We start from the raw sequence: 16,355 nt of genomic DNA on the forward strand, positions 1-16,355 counted from the left end.
TTTACTTCATTGGGGGACAACTTGGAAAAAGCCAGAGGCATTCTGGGAAAGATGGGGTTTCTTTCTCAAAGGGATAGTTATTCATCAAAAAGAGAAGACAGACGTGTATGGGGAAGGAACAGAGTTCTGAGAGGACATGAGAGAAAGGTACTTTGAAACCCTCAGAGGTGGCTGTGGTGGCTGGTGGTGAAGATGGTGGGAGCTCTCCCTGGCCCTGGAGATCAGAGCTGGGAACTCTCCTTAACTAGTTATACTGTCTAAGAGAGAAAGGCAGACTTGGAGTTCCTGCTCTCTCTCCGCCACTAGTCACAAGGGGGCCCTGACTTGAGACAAGGTGAGCTGAGCCCACTGCTGCCCTGAGGTGGGCAGGCTCCACGGTGGAGGTGGGAGAACTGCTCTGAAGAGGAGCTGATGGGAAGAGCTCCTGGACACCCCCACAGCCTGGGAGAAGGGAAAGCCCTCGGAGCCCACAAAGCAGACCGAACAGCTTCAGAAGCAGGTGGGAAATGTGTCACGCCATCTTTGCAGCCCCTCTAGAAGGGAGCAGACCCAGAAGGCTTGGACATGGGCACACTACTGTCCTAGAAAGTGCATACTTGCAGCCAGACAACCCAAGTTAGGACCAGGACATGGCTTCTCTGATTCATTTGGGAGCAGTTTCCAGAGAGATTTTTCTTCAACTTGCTTTTTATTCAGTTCTCTCCACAATGACTATAGAGAAGAATTAGTATTTTACATTCATAAATAACAAGAAAAACCCAGAGAACAGCTGTGGCAGACTTCAAAGGCTCTTGAGTTTTCCTTTTTTTAAAAGGAATTCTGAATAAAGTGGTTTCCAAACGTGTGGTTTCCTGTGGTCTACAATCCTAGGCAACAAGAAAAGAACTTAACCATCTGGCACTTGTTCTAGGCCACTGTGAATGCTGAATTCAGGGCAGTTTTCCCTATGCTTTAGACCTGCCGACATCACTCCTGATGAAGTGATCACTCCCCACCTAGGAAACTCTCAAGATGAAATAATCAGAAAAAAAGCAGTCAGAAAGCCAGCATGAACGGTCTCCTTAGCATGTCCAGCGATCCTGCAAGTGGATCTACAGAAATGGATGGACCTTTTGCTTTGGGCCTAGAACAAATAGTGACGACAACAAGAATCACTAGCATATGGTGCCAGGCCCTGCCTGAGGTGGTCTCCAAATATTGTTTCATCTGATCCTTAAACCGAGTCTGGGGCTAGGACCTGGGGGTTCCCTCCCTCACCCCCAGGGCTGGATTCTAGTTTTCTCAGCTGCTTTCCAAGGGACAGCCTGCACAGGCTGGAGATGAGGCAGGACCTAGAGAGCACACACTCCTGGACACATAGGCCTACTGACATCTGATGTCCCCTCTGCCTGCCTCTAAAGACCACAGGGGCGGCCCCCCGGCCCTGATTTCCTGAGCACTTTCCCATGGTGCTCTGTACACTGCAGGCCTCCCAAAAAGCTGAGGGATTCAGCCCCTTCAGGTTTCCAACCATTTTTTCCTAACTAGAAACCATCTCAATAAATACTTATTACACACCTAATTTGTACAAACCCAAAGGCAGTGTGGAGCAGTTGAGGCAGGGCAGGGCTGGGCTGCCAAAGTTGGCCTGACCAGACCAATGTGTGCAATAAGAATGACTTGGGGCGCAGGTGCTCACTCTGGGTCAACAGAACTACTGAGCTAGAAGCCTAGGCCAGGAAAGATGCTGTCCTCCGGAAGTTTCCCCTCTAAGGGGGGGTGGGGGGAACAAAAGGTGTGAAGGTGTACAAGACAGAACTGGTGAAGAATCAAAGGCAGAGGGGGCAGGTGAAGATTTGGCAGGCGGCAGCCAGCTAAGCCATCCAGAGGGGTCACTTGTTTCTCGGGACCTTTTTTTTTTTTTTTTTTTTTTTGCTGCAAGGCCACACAGCTAGGTTATTATTAAGCGTGTGAGGTCGGATTTGAACGCAGGTCCTCCTGACTCCAGGGCCGGTGCTCTATTCACTGCGCCACCTAGCGGCCCCTAGGTACTGGCTTCTTCATTAAGGCTCCTTCCATATCATAGACCTTAGAGTAAACTGGGGCAGAGGGTAAGCATGGGGAGGGGGAGGCTGTGGGCTCTTTCGGGGTTCTGTACCTTTAATGTTCTGGTGGGTGCCCATCCAGCTCCATCAATTGAATGTTCTCTCAGTAGGCTGAAAGAGAGGAAAAATACACTGCTGATTCAGGGATCTGGAGCAGTCTTACCGAAGCATGGACAAGGCTGGTACCCACTTTCAACATCCAAATGTTCAGTTGTGGTTTTTCTGGCGTGGACCCTCTCCTCCAAAGACTTAGCTTGCAACCCTCCTCCAAATCACCCACTAAGTGACTCTTCTGAGCAGGAGATATTACAATCCCTGACATCAACAACAGACCTCTTGCTTAACCATCTGGTCCCTGCTTAGTTTTTAAAGATAGAATCTCCATTTCCAATGGGGTGGCTGCTCCCTTGGCACTGCTGGCTGTCCTGGGCCCGTTTCTCTAGGAGCTGCCCCCCCCCCCGCAGCACTGCCACAGAGAGCCCCATGTTTGTGTCTTCTCTCCCCCTCCTACTTAAAAGCCTGCCCCCCTGCCGGATGTGGCCACCCACTCTGTGTTGGGTGGATTCATCATGGTCACCCCACCATACTGCCGGGAATGGCATTTTACAGCAAGTTGCTACAACTCTCCTGCTGGCCACCCACACCAGGAGTCATCTATCAGAAGCGACAATATCTGGGCTAAGAATTGACTTTCTTTCCAGTTCTTTATCATGTTGCTGAAATGGGGAGATTGCTGAGAAGTGGCTTTATCTGAGAATTTGTGATACTATTTTAGGGGATCCCGATAATATTCTAAGTATTCAAAATCCAACCCAAAGGGATCTGGCTGGTGTGCTTAGACTTTTCAGGAGACACAACGGACGGCAGAATTTTTGAGTCCACCAGATGGCAGCAGCTTTTAGAATTGAGGAAAAAAGAGTTTCTTTTGGCATTAAGGATAATGTGAAAGAGAACCCCACCCCCCTTCTTTGGTCAGGATCCAATCCAGATAATGTCCTTAGCCACAAGTAGCCTCGATTCTGGATCTCTGACATTTCTTTTCCTTCTAACCTATCTCCTCGGATGTTCCTTGCTGGCTTTGACAGATGGTTAGTAAAAAAGCAGGATAATCATGTCTGGAGAGCCACATTGTTCATACCACGTCTGCACAGCTCCCAATGCCTCACCTGCTGGCACCCCATTCTTCTTCCCGTATTTCTGTTTAAAAAGTTCTGGTCCTGCAGCCACCTGGCTGCAAGTGCCAGAGTGGGGAGGTGTGTTCTTATTCCAACTTTATAAAGAAGTCAGAACCTCTAGGGAGGAGCTGGGGGGCAAAGGAGGGAAGAGGCTGGCTCAGGACAGGCAGGAGAAGGTAAGAATGTCATGGACCATGGGCTGCCATTGGAATAAAGGGTCTGGGATTGAGAGCAGCCAGTCTGCCCCCATTTGCCCCTCTCTGACAGACACACCCTTCCACCATTTCCTATGTTCTCCCTCCCCTTAGCCTCACCATCACACAGCACATCCCTTCGTGGTACACATTTATACATAGGTGCACCCCTGGGATGGGCCTGGGACACTAGAGAAGTTTGTCTGCTGATGGACCCCACACCAAAGGAAGGAGAACCTGGTGCAGCGAAGCTGACCAGCTTCTGCTATCCCCATTTCAGGGATGAGGAGAAGGAGGCTCAGTGAGGTCCCCATCTGCTCACATACAGGAGCAGATCCTCCTGCTGACCAGAGAACTTATTGAGGGTTTTTTAAGTCATCTTGTGTAATTCTGATGAGCAGTTTTTTTTTTTTTGGTTTTGCAAGGCAATGGGGTTAAGTGACTTGCTCAAGGCCACACAGCTAGGTAATTATTAAGTGTCTGAGGCTGGATTTGAACTCAGGGACTCCTGACTCCAAGGCCAGTGCTCTATCCACTGCGCCAACTAGCTGCGCCTGATGAGCAGTTTTCAGAGAAGGTCAATAATCTTCTAGAGGACATGTGTTTTTGGACTTCTCAGACAGCAGCAGTTTTCATTATCAGGGAAGCTTGGTCAGGCCCAGGCATGTAAAATTAGCAAAACGTGGGTCACTAATTGCATGTAAAGCTCCATCCAAGCATAAGGAGCCCAGTGGGAGAATAATGGCAATTTAAAATTGTAGCATCATTAAAGTTTTAGTACATTTCCACTCGTTCTGTAAATTATTTCTCAATTATATTTGAATCTCAGGCTGCTTGGAAGCGTTGCCTCTGGTAAGTCACATGCAACAGAGAGTTCAAGTACCCTCTGTTCCTATTAGGTTTGGGAATCTTGGTGAGGCAGGATAGCAAGTGGATAGAGAACTGGCCCTGGAGTCAGGAAGACTGAGTTCAAATCTAGCCTCAGATACTTCTGAGCTGTGTGACCCTGGTCAGGTCACCTACCCCTCTTTGCTTCAGTTCCTCAAATGACACCAAACCTCCCCAGGATGTCTGCCAAGAAAACCCCAAATGGGGTCATGGAGAATTGACTACGACTGAAATCAACTGAACAGCCACCACCTTGGTAAAACCTCTAAACCCTTGCATTGCTTCCAGAGATAAATCCGTGACCCCATCAGTTCACTCATACCCTAGATGTTGTCTGTCTGGAAATTATAAATACAAGTTGCCATAAAAAGTTTATTGGGTCAAAGGAATTGGCCTCTCTTCCTGCATCCTGTCATTCAGAAAACTGAATCCAGGTCAAAGGCTTAAAGACAGATCTCCACTCGCTACGTGTCACTCTGAGGAGAGTGCTATGGGGGTGGGGGCTTGGGGGAATAAACTCTGCTGCTCGAGTCACTTCAGTTCGTCTCCTCTCCAGTCCTCAACCTCCAATCTTCTCGAGATTCCTGAGCAGGCATCCTGAGGTGGGTGCCTGGATGGTGGCATTCACCATCATGTCACTACAGTCCGCTGCTTGTGTCAAAACACCTGGGCTCGCAGCCCTCCTACTATAGTCTGCAACCTGTGACTTGGAATCCTCGGTGGCAGGAGGAGGTTGGAACAGCCGGGTGGTGGCTGTGGAGCAGCCCTGAGAGGACGTGCAGAGACAGACACAAAAGGGAGAGTGAGGAAGGCAGGCCCACAGCCTCCAAGTGCTCTCATCTAATGCTGTGGAGGGTCAGCTGAGGGGGAATTCTGGCTGCACTACTGAGTCATCAAGTCAGAGTGGGGAGCCCCAAGTCCCTCTCCTCATGGGCCTCTAGTCCAACACTCCAAGGTCCAGATTTAGCTCCCTCCAGTCTCTTCCTCCTCATTTACACATAATTACACACTTAGGCAGAGAAGAAGGGAGAGAATACAGAACCAAGAGGTGGGACAAAAAAGAAAGGTTCTTTGAGTCCCTCCCAAAATGAATGTAAACAGCTCTGATTATAACAGCTGACATTATGATTTCTATTATAGGCATAAAGTCAAATATTTTAGGAGAAAAGCACCCTAGGTGAATGAAGCTGTCCTCCTGAGGAGCCTGATGATGCCCTGGCACCACTTCTCCTTCTGGGTCTCTTCTCGTGCCTCTGGAACTTTAGGGAACTGGCTGGGGCTTTAGGAGCTGTTTTTAGAACAGACTGGAAGAAATACCATGGATTATTGTGAAGACTGGATGAAAATCAGAGCTCAATTCTCCAGCTCTTTCTAAACCACAAAAGAGAAGGATCTGCATTCTAATGACTTCCCTTTCCTCTATTCTTTCAATGGCTGTTCACTTTCTGACAGAATATGCCTTTCCCAGCTATCTGAGCAGAGCTCAGAATTCATTTCATCCCCAGAAAGAAAGGAAGAAATATGGCTGTCACTGTGATTTGTCATAACAGGGAGGTAAATGGTGCCCCCTTAGCTAACCATCCCCCCCCAGAAGCTGAATAGAAAGGAGGCCTCACCTGATATTTAACTGGATACCAGTCCCCAAGTTTTTTTTTTTTTTTTAGGATTTTGCAAGGCAAATGGAGTTAAATGACTTGCCCAAGGCCACACAGCTAGGTAATTATGAAGTGTCTGAGCTGGATTTGAACTCAGGTCCTCCTGACTCTAGGGCCAGTGCTCTATCCACTGTGCCACTGCCACCTAGCTGCCCTGAGTACCCAAGTCTTAAAGAAATCCAATATTTGGTCATAAGTCTGGGTTCCAGTGCCCTCCTGGTTCTCTTTGAACAATTCTGGAAATAGGCTATTTAAAATTTGCTTTAACAAATATGAGTTTTCTGAAATACAGAAAAAATACATTTTCCTTCACTTTTTAGTGGAATTGCCTAGCAGGCTTTTGTGGAGAGCTCTGGCTCGCCTTGTTCTCCAGGTCAGAGAGGAAATGGTATCCACTGCTGGGGTAACAGGCAGCAGTCCCAAAGGAGGCTGGTCAATCCCATCATTGGGGACTAAGAATGATGCTCAGACACCATGGCTGACTGTGAGTGAGTAGGACACTGCTCTAAAATTAAGTCACAGAATCCAAGCTGGGAAAGATTTTGGAGGTCCCCTACCCTTGCTAAACTCCTTGTGTGAATGTTGGCGGAATGTCCATCTGGATTCCATTCTGCCCAATCGAGGAGACCTGACTGTAAAGAATATTACATCCATCAATCCCATTTCCTGTAATGTCCGTAGGACATTAAATTTAAGAAAAAGTCTGAAATTCCATTTAAAATGAAAAGGTAAAATCAATTCTTATTTCTGATCCTTTCAAAGATGAATTCTTCAGGGTAGGGAGTCTGCTCAAACATTTTACAGCTCGTTCAGACAAACAGTAGCTTCTCTCCTCTTTCTGGTACCACACAATCACTGGGTCTACTCTCCTTTGAACTTTCCACAGAGGAACTCCCTAACAGAACTAAGTCTGTCCATTTTTACTTCCATCAATGTATCCCTCAAGGGCTCCACCCATTGCTCCTCATTCTTGATGCCAGATCTGCCCCACTTCCTTCTCTGTGCCAACCTCTTTTTTTGTAAGGCAATGGGATTAAATGACTTGTCCAAGGTCACACAGCTAGGTAGATATTAAGTGTCTGAGGCCAAACTTGAACTCAAGTCCTCCTGACTCCGGGGCCAGTGCTCTATCTACTGTACCATCTAGCTGCCCCTTCAACCCCTTCTTTTTTTTTTTCCTGCATTTTAAAAACATTTTATTTATGTAAGACAATGGGGTTAAGTGGCTTGTCCAAGGTCACACAGCTAGGTAATTATTAAGTGTCTGAGGCCGAATTTGAACTCAGATCCTCCTGACTCCAGGGCTGGTGCTCTATCCACTGTGCCACCTAGCTGCCCCTCCAACCCTTTCTTGATGCTTACTTCAAGCTACTCCATGGACTGGATAGAGTACTAGGCCATTCCACTGCTCTTTGGATTATTTATAACTCTTCCAAAGTTGTGGTAGCATGCCAAGGTTTTTCATCAAAACACATAACATCATTGGGCAAATATCAGGATTAATGATAACTTTTTTACAGTCAGGTGCACTTTTAGATCACTGAAAGGATGTTACAAGTTCTCAAGGGCATGCAGATTGCTATTTTCTTCCTGTACAATTTTATATATATATTAAAATTAAGAATGATAAAATATTGTCTAAGAAAATTAAAATATTCAAGCTCTTAATTTGGGATGGGAACATCTTCATTCAAGTATAACTTTTTCAAGGAAAGAAGGGAAAAACAAGGAATATTTTCTGTTATGAGTTACTAAGCCTGAGAAATAATAGAAAAGCCTAGAGTATCATTCCCAGAACATGAGTAATTGCTCATCTGTCCTTGTAAAATCAAAGTCTTGATGGATTCTGTTGTCTTGTGGATGATCCTGCCTAGCAGAGACAGCTCCATAAACCAATCAAGCATTTTCCTTATTACCAAAAGAAATCAACCAACTGACCAGAGGTAGCAGATCCTGGGGCAGATTCTGGGCCAATCTTTCCCTGCTCCTAGGTAGTTCAAAAGTTACAAAAATTCTCTTCAGTTGTCAAGTACCGAAGGAATGTTTTCTAATTGCACTGAGTGTCTGATTACTTATTTAATTAGGGGTCATAAAAAGATTTCTATCTATTCTTTTAATTGAGTAGCTACCATATAAACTCAGGTAAGGAATCCCTCCAGGAACTGCCCCAAGGCCCAGGTATGAGTCTAGGGTTAGCACCAGGTTCAGAGGAGAGATGTTATCAAAGTAGAGATGACAAGAGTTGAGGACCAATTTGGAGCCTGGGCCTGAGATAGTAAATGGGGAGGTCAGGGGAGATTAGCGGAAAAGATAATGAGTTCAGTTTTGAACTTGTTGAGTTTAAGTTGTCTAAAGGACCTTCATGTCAAGAGGTTTCCTGGGCAGCTGGAGCTACAAGATTGGTAAGTAATTTTTTTTTTTAGGTTTTTGCAAGGTAAATGGGGTTAAATGGCTTGCCCAAAGCCACACAGCTAGCTAATTATTAAGTGTCTGAGGCCAGATGGAGTTACAAGACTGGAAGTCAGGAGAGAGGTTAGGGCTGGACGAATAGATCAGCCAGTCATCTGTACAAGGATGATAACTGAATCCATGGAGCCGACAAGATCACAAAATGAAACAGTAAAGAGAAGAAAAGAAGACGGCTTAGGACAGAGCATCTGGGGACCTTGATGACTATTGGGTGTGATGTGGATGAAGCTCTTCAAGAGACAGAGAAGAAGAGTCAGAGAGGTGGGAGGAGAACCAAAAGATAAGAGGATCCCAAAAATGTAGAGAAGAGAATTTCAAGAAGAAGAGGATGATCAATGTGTCAAGGACTGCTGAGGGCTCAAGGATGAGGACTGAGAAAAGGCCACGACAGGTAGGCACTCAGCAGCACCAATGGGATTCAGAAGCAGGCCCTCTACAACAACCTGGGCAGCCCACAGTCACTGAATGAGGGATCCTTTTTAAGAGGGAAATAACAATGTGAAGGATGCTTCCAGTCTCCCGATGAATGTTCCTCCTTTTACTGAGGAGGGAATCAAGGCTCAGAGATAAGGACTTGACCAAGGTCACACAACTCCCACATGTTGAAGATGCTGACGTGTTCTTGTCCCATATTAGGTGGTGCAGTGGACAGAACACTGGTCTCCAAGTCTGAAATCCCTGAGTTCAAATCTCTCCTTGAACATTTGCCTAGTCATATGACCCTGATCACTTCACTATTTTTTGCCTCAGTTTCCTTATTTGTAAGATGAGAAGGACAATGGTATCCATTTCACAGTATTGATGGGAGGGATCAACTCTGCAAATCTTAAATACCTATCGAAATGTTGTTATTTTTATTATTACTAGAATTTAGTGATCTCGGTGTTTTCATCTCAGGAAAACAATTTCCACATGCTAAAGTTTTCTTTTTCTAGTCATGATACAGTGTTATGGATGTGGCATCTGGAGGCAGTTGCTTTTTCTCTCTTCACTAATGCACTAATATGCTGGTATAAGAAGATCTGCAGAGTAATCTACAAACCAACCAGGAATATTTCTAACAACTCTAAGTCCAACAAGAATCAAAGGAAATGACTATCAATCTACAAATTTTTTTTTCAGTGACTACAATGAGTCAGGCACTGTTCTAGGCCCAGGGGAGAGAAATACAAAGTTGAACTGGCCCCTGTTCTCTAGAAACTTCCACTCTATGAAATTAATCATTTAATATGAGATGGCAGAATGCAGAGAATATTTAACAAACTAGGTGGAATCCTTAATCAGAATCTATGTCTTTGTATAGAAGAAACAGAATATTTCATGACAAGAAAACAGTGGATTGTAAAGGATTCAATAAAAATCTAGCAACTTCCATGACAGTTTCTGAGGTCAAATCCATTCACTTGGGTCTAACATGATTTCATCGACCTAATGCTAGAATGATGTTCAGGCACAAAAGGATCCTCGATTAGAGAAGGGCTTAGCACAAGCTTCTGTTTCTTCATTTTTGTCCTCAAAGACTTTGATTAATGGAATAAACTAGATACATAACACAGAGGAACAGAGTCTATTTTTTTTTGCAAGGCAATGGGATTAAGTGATTTGCCCAAGATCACACAGTAAAGTAAGAATTAAATGTCTGCAGTTGGATTTGAACTCAGGTCCTTCTGACTCCAGGGCCGGTGCTCTTATCTACTGTACCATGCAAGGGCAGTTAGGTGGCGTACTGGATAGATCACTGCTCTTGGAGTCAGGAGTACAGGAGTTCAAATCCAATCTCAGACACTTGATACTTAGTGTAGTTGCATGACCTTGGGCAAATCACTTAACCCTGATTGCCTCCCATCCAGAACCATCTCCAGTCATCCTGATTGATCTCTGGTCACTGGACTTAGATGGCTCTGGAGGAGAAAGTGAGGCTGGGGACTCAGCCCAGCCCCCCCCCCCTCACTCCAATTCAAGTGCTTGTCATGGATGTCCCTGATGTCATCTCCCTGAAGTCAGTCTTCTTTGAGAAGTACAAAACAATGTCTTTGAACATCTTCCCGGCTCTAAAACTTTGAATTCATGATCCCATGCGCTATAAATGAGACTAAATCCAAAATGGATTTCTGGTTAAAGAGAATATTCTGGTTTCCAGTGGTCTAGTTACCTGAGATTTTAGTCAAGTCATATGTAATAAAGTATTTCACTTGTTTGGGGAATTTTAAGATGTTGGAGAAAGTAGCTAGTTGATCAATCAGTTAGCAAGTCTTTCCTAAAGATCCAGACTGTGCCACTTTGTACTAAGCACAGAGGTGGGAGGAAAGGCAAACACAGCTCTTGTCATCAAAGAGCTTAATTTTTAAAAATTTATTTAGTATTTAGAGACAAACAAGCTTTACAGAGAGAGGTTATAAAATAAACTGAACTATTGGAAGGTATCAACAGTCAGGAGGAGCATGAAGGACATCTTGCAGAAGGGGTCTTGTGAGCCAAGTCTTAAAGGAAGCAGAAAATGAAGAGGTTGAAGTAAAGAGGGAGATGACAACAGGAAGGTCTAGAGATGGGAAATGGAGCGGTGTGTGTGTGTGTGTGTGTGTGTGTGTGTGTGTGTGTGTGTGCGCGCGCGCACACACTGACAGAGTAGTACATGGTGGGGAATAAAGTATAAAGACACAGACAAGTAGCAAAGGGCAAGGTCCTGAACTTTCAATGGCAAAAGAAGGATTTCTATTGGATGTTAGAGATAAGAGAGAGCAGGGATGGAGAAGTCCTACTGGCTACTCCATGATTTGGGAGAATCGCTCTGGCATCTGAATGGAGCATGGCTTGGAAATGGGGAAGAGAACCGGAAGCAGAAGAAAAGCCTCTATAAATAGTGTAGACAAATGGTGACGAAGGTCTGAACTAGAATGATGGCTGTGGAAGTGGAGAGAAAGGAGAGATGTTGGGAAGATGTGAGGGGTGTAAAAGAAGAAACTTCCAACCACAATAAAAAAAAGGCAGAATTGTTTACCAAAAGCCATATTCAGGATCTGGGTTTACAAAGATAAGGAGAACCACATTTAGGAATAGAAAGCCAGAAATTTCTTAACTTGGTTAGGCAGATAAGACAAAGCATGACAGAACTGGTGCTTGGCAAGAAGATAAGGAACCCCAAGGAAGGACAGGAAGGATACAAAAACTTTGTATATTTTGCCCCCTTCCCTCCTTCCCACCCACCCTCAATGACTCTTGAATTCTCTTTCATGGGCTGCCAGCCCCATACTAACAAAGTCATCTTCCATTCATATTTATGGCATTATCAAAGTCATAAGCCATCCTTTAGCAGATAACCACATCATAAGAAATTTGTTGCTGCTGTAATTATGGTTCATTTGTTTCAGTCATGTCCAACTCTTCATGTCCCCATTTTGGGGTTTCTTGGCAAAGATATTGGAGCAATTTGCTATTTTCTTCTCCAGCTCATTTTACAGATATAGAACTGAAGCAAACAGGGTTAAGTGGACTATCCAAGGTAAACTAGCTAGTAAATATGTCTAAGGTCAGATTGGAACTCATGAAGATAAGTATTCCTGACTCCAAGCCTAGAGCTCTATCCATTTAGCTACCAAGCTGCCCATAGGTTATAGACCATTTTCTTGATAGAGGAGAAGGTAGTGAGACTTACCTCAAACAGATTTCCCCCATCTCTGTGATGTTAGGGTGCCAGATTCTAGTCAAACATTTTACTTTGGGAGGCTGAAAAATAAAGAGGAAATTATAAATGGCATTCTCAAGCAGACAAACTCACTGTGACAATATAATCTTGGCTACACTAAGGTCAACCACCCGCACTACTGTTTTGTTTTGTTTTCAGCTCAACTGGCCAAGTTCTTCTCCAAACCTGAAATCCAAGCATTTTATGCAAAGTCCAACTGTCTTTAAACAAAAAATGCTTTGTGGCTCCCATAACCTATAAGCTTCAGAATTATTTGTATCTAATAGCAATCTTTTAATTAAATTCTCCAGTAAAAGGCTAATAAAAGGGCCTCAGTTTCCTCAGCTGCAAAATACTGGCGTTTGATTGATGAAGATGAAATTCCTATCCAATATTCTAGGACTCTGGGTCTCTGAACTCTATGAATTATAGCTGGAAACAAGTGAAAGTGTCCTTAAACAAGATGGGATCTATGATAGTGGACATACAGATAGACAACAGTTCTTGTAAATAATGGAGGGATTGGGTCAACAACAATGCAATGAAGAGAACATCAATAAACAGACATAATCCTCCCTAGAACACAGAATTAAGTTCTGAATCCTACAGCTCAGAAATGATATGGGCCACCTGGAAGAAGAGGTTTGAATGTCAAGAAATTGAGGCTATTTAGCCTAGAGGAGGAGGTTGGTATGAAAGGCTGAAGAGGGGTAGTTGAGGTCTTCAAGGGTTTGAGAAGGGATTTGACTTCCTACTTTTCTTGTCTTCATTTGACAAAATCAGGAGAAATGGATAGAGGTTGGGTTGGATGACACCTGGGTCAGGCTCAAGGTCTCTTCTCAAAGAATCTATGAATCTATGTGATTGTAGCAACACTTTCATGTGGATGAGTTTTGGCCAAGGGCTAGCAGGCTGGAACAAGGAGAAGTGAGAGCTAGCTCTATCTTCTTCTCCTCTACAAACAGAGATGATTTGACTTCATGATTTAGGAGGTCTGCTCTTTCACTTCCTACAAAAGGAATTGGTTTCTTAAGAGATTTATTGGATGCAGTATATTTATACTCTATATTTGAGGAAGAAGGGAAGTTGAAGAGTACCTTAGAATGCATTCTATTAAAAACAAAAGCTAAATACAATTTAAGAAGTTTTGATGTTTAGATATCATTTGGATTAAATTAGAGGAAAATAGATATTTTTTTGAAAAGATTTTATTTATTTTGAGTTTTACAATTTTTCCCTTAATCTTGCTTCCCTTCCTCCACCTCCCACAGAAGGCAGTCTGTTAGTCTTCACAATGTGGAAAAGATATTTGAAAGGAATCCTTCTTTCCTTGTTAGATAAGTGAAATTTCAATCAATCCCTATTTTTAATTTTTAGTGGTACATAAGAATCAGCATCAAATAATTTAAAAATATTATATAAACTCAAGGAACAAGTATTTATTATTTCAGGCATTAGGGATAAAAAAAGAGTCACTGTCCTTAGGGAGCTTACATTCTATCAAAGATGAATGTGTGTGTGGGCAGCTAGGTGCAGTGGATAGAGCATTGACCCTGGAGTCAGGAGGACCTGAGTTCAAATCTGGTCTCAGATACTTAATAATTGCCTAGCTGTGCAACTTTGGGCAAGCCACTTAACCCCATTGCCTTGCCAAAAAACCCCCTAAAAAATGAATGTGTACATATACTTATATACAAAATATTGCACCAAATATATAAATATACACAAACTACATACAAGGTCTAGCAGTAAAACTGAATCCAGTTTAGAACACACCACATAAAGATAATTTAATGAGTCTTCCTGGAATGATGTTCAAGGTTATTCTATGTGATTCAAAAGAAAAATAGATGCCTCTGACTATTTCTTGTGTCAAGGTAATCATTTTTCTACCACACACTTACAAATAGAAATGAGTTTTCAGTAAGAATGAAAAAGATAACCTTGTGGACAGATGACTTGAAATCCCCAAGTCTGTGATCACAAAATAAGTCTTTATTTCCTTCTAAGCCCTACACAAGTCAGTCATATTTTAAATTCCGAGCCTCTCCTACTTTATTCTGTTCTGATGAGTTTTTAAATTCAGGTCTTGATCCCATGCTTTCTGTATCACTGCCAACCTCTCCCCTCCCTCCAACTACCTGACTCTAAGATTTAGTTTCTCATGCTCGACTGGTTCCTTCTTTTTGCTCAAAATTTTGTTAGAAGACTAAGCACCCCCCCCAAGTTAGCATATTATAGGTCTCTTCAATTAACATTCAAAAGTTTAAGTCTTATAAAATTTTTTGTCTTTACAATGTTATCATGGTTTATGCTGGTCTCCTCCAGTTTGCATCGGTTCATTCAAGTCTTCCCAAGTTTCACTAAATGTATGTATCACAATGTTCAGCTACTTAACAGATGCTTCCTTAGTTCCTTAGTTTTTGCCCCCACAAAAAGGTCATTGTAAATATTTTGATAGCTCAGTATCCTTTTCCTTTATCTCTGATCTCTTTGGAGCCAGGCCTAGACAGCTGTGTGATGCTGGGCAAGTTACTGAATCTTTCTCTGCCTCAGTTTCCTCCCAGGGCTGTTGTGAAGATCAAATGAGGTAATATTTTAAAAGTACTTTGCTGAGTATCTGGCATAAGTAGGCACTTAATAAATGCTGGTTTCCCTGAGGTGGATTTTTCCAGCTCTTTTGGCGCACCAAGTTGGATCATTATAATTGCAGAATTTAGTTTTGTTGTTAGTGTTTTAAGAAGACTTTTAAGTGAATCTGTCACCTAGGTCTGATAGAATAAAATAGATACTTAACTGTGAGATAGATATTCTTGACAGCCAAAGATAGTTTTTTAATGCATTTAAAGAAAAGTCAAAAGCCATGTGGATGTGATCCTGGACATTTCTGAAGAACATTTCTGTTGATCACTACTCTGAAGTGAATGCTACAAGTTTTACTAATCCCATTTTACAGATGAAGTTGAGAGATGCTGGGAGTCCCTCATGGGTTGGGGGGGAGGGGGATTGGACTCAAATTTTTCCTGACTCCCAAATGGGGACAAGTCTTTCATAAAGTCAGGGACCTCAGCAGTTTTAACTGAAATCTCGGCCTGATCTTAAGGCCCGATTGTTCAAAGCAAGTTTTGTTTTGTTAAAAGCTGAATAGGTGATAAGAAGATCAGAACTCAAGAGTGAAACAAACTCAATGATAGGAGATAGGACAGCTCATTGAGAGCCAGCTCCCTGCTATGTTCATTGTGATTGAGGCTTTGATAAAAATACTAAACCCGACAGCTCCCCTTGATTTACTAAGCTCTAGTTCCAAAAAAGGCCCTGCTCTCCAGGAGCCCCACCTCTAGTGGTGAAGGTGAGTCTATGGCAGATGGCAAGTGTATGGCAGCTGAGGCTCCTGGCCTTATGAAAGGCTTGTTCCAGTCTAGGAATCAGGAACGACCTGCTCTCCTGGGGAAGTGATAAGACAAGAGATGAAGGGAAGGCTGGAGGATGAAGTGGGGCTGAGAAAGGTTGTCTGGGATACTTTTCCTCAACATTGCCATAGTCAGCATGGAGGCTGTTTCATCAATTTGAACACATTCTTCTCTGAATTCATCCCCTGGCTCTCAATTCTTCTCCCAAGCACAGAAGTATTCCCCGTGATTCATAGCCCACAACTTAACCCTTCCCCAGTCAATGGCTATCTTCTGGTTCCAGCCTTTCTGAGGTTTTTAGGAAGAGCTGCCACTCATGGTATCCTTTCCATGGATCCCTGACTCTTGGTAGGAACCTCTTGGGTCAGCAAGCAAGAATATCTTAGTCATTTTCTCTACATTAGGGTGAGATTGTTGTCCTCTTTTCCAAAGTCAATCTAAAACTGGTAATTCCCATCTTTTATCAGTTTTGTCCATTCTAGAGGTGATAGATGAAATCTCTAAGTGGTTTTTACTTGCATTTTTCTTTTATTAGTGATTTGAAACATTTTTTCTTTTTCTTTTTCCCCCCCAAAACTTTTTAATATGATCAGATGGGTAAAACACTGTGCAGCCAAAGTTAACAGTAAGCACAGAGGTTTCTACAGTCCATATGGAAGCCCTTAGAAATAAGCAGGGCCAAAGCCCAGGAATGGAGAAAGTTCAACATGCCTCCTCCACATCATTCACAGATCTCCTCAGCACTCTCCACTGAACCACTGCCACGAATAATATTCCTGCCAACTTGAATACAGAAGT

The 16,355-nt window shown here is 43.3% G+C and overlaps 1 protein-coding gene across 6 annotated transcripts in view; it reads right to left on the reverse strand.

Annotated features, from left to right (window-relative positions):
* Positions 1 to 16,355, reverse strand: part of UBE2F (ubiquitin conjugating enzyme E2 F (putative)) — a 103,492-nt gene that overhangs the window by 25,106 nt on the left and 62,031 nt on the right. For all 6 annotated transcript variants that reach the window (XR_012468894.1, XM_074189758.1, XM_074189757.1 and 3 more), the window contains 2 exons: positions 12,118 to 12,188; positions 2,138 to 2,195 (listed from right to left, as the gene is read on the reverse strand). Coding sequence is in view for 5 of the 6 variants with exons in the window: in XM_074189758.1 (XP_074045859.1) it covers positions 2,138 to 2,195; positions 12,118 to 12,188 (129 nt within the window). In the remaining variant the exon portion in view is untranslated. The remainder of the gene's footprint in view (positions 1 to 2,137; positions 2,196 to 12,117; positions 12,189 to 16,355) is intronic.

This window comes from Macrotis lagotis, chromosome 5, assembly GCF_037893015.1.
Source record: "Macrotis lagotis isolate mMagLag1 chromosome 5, bilby.v1.9.chrom.fasta, whole genome shotgun sequence".
Lineage (NCBI taxonomy): Eukaryota > Metazoa > Chordata > Mammalia > Peramelemorphia > Peramelidae > Macrotis > Macrotis lagotis.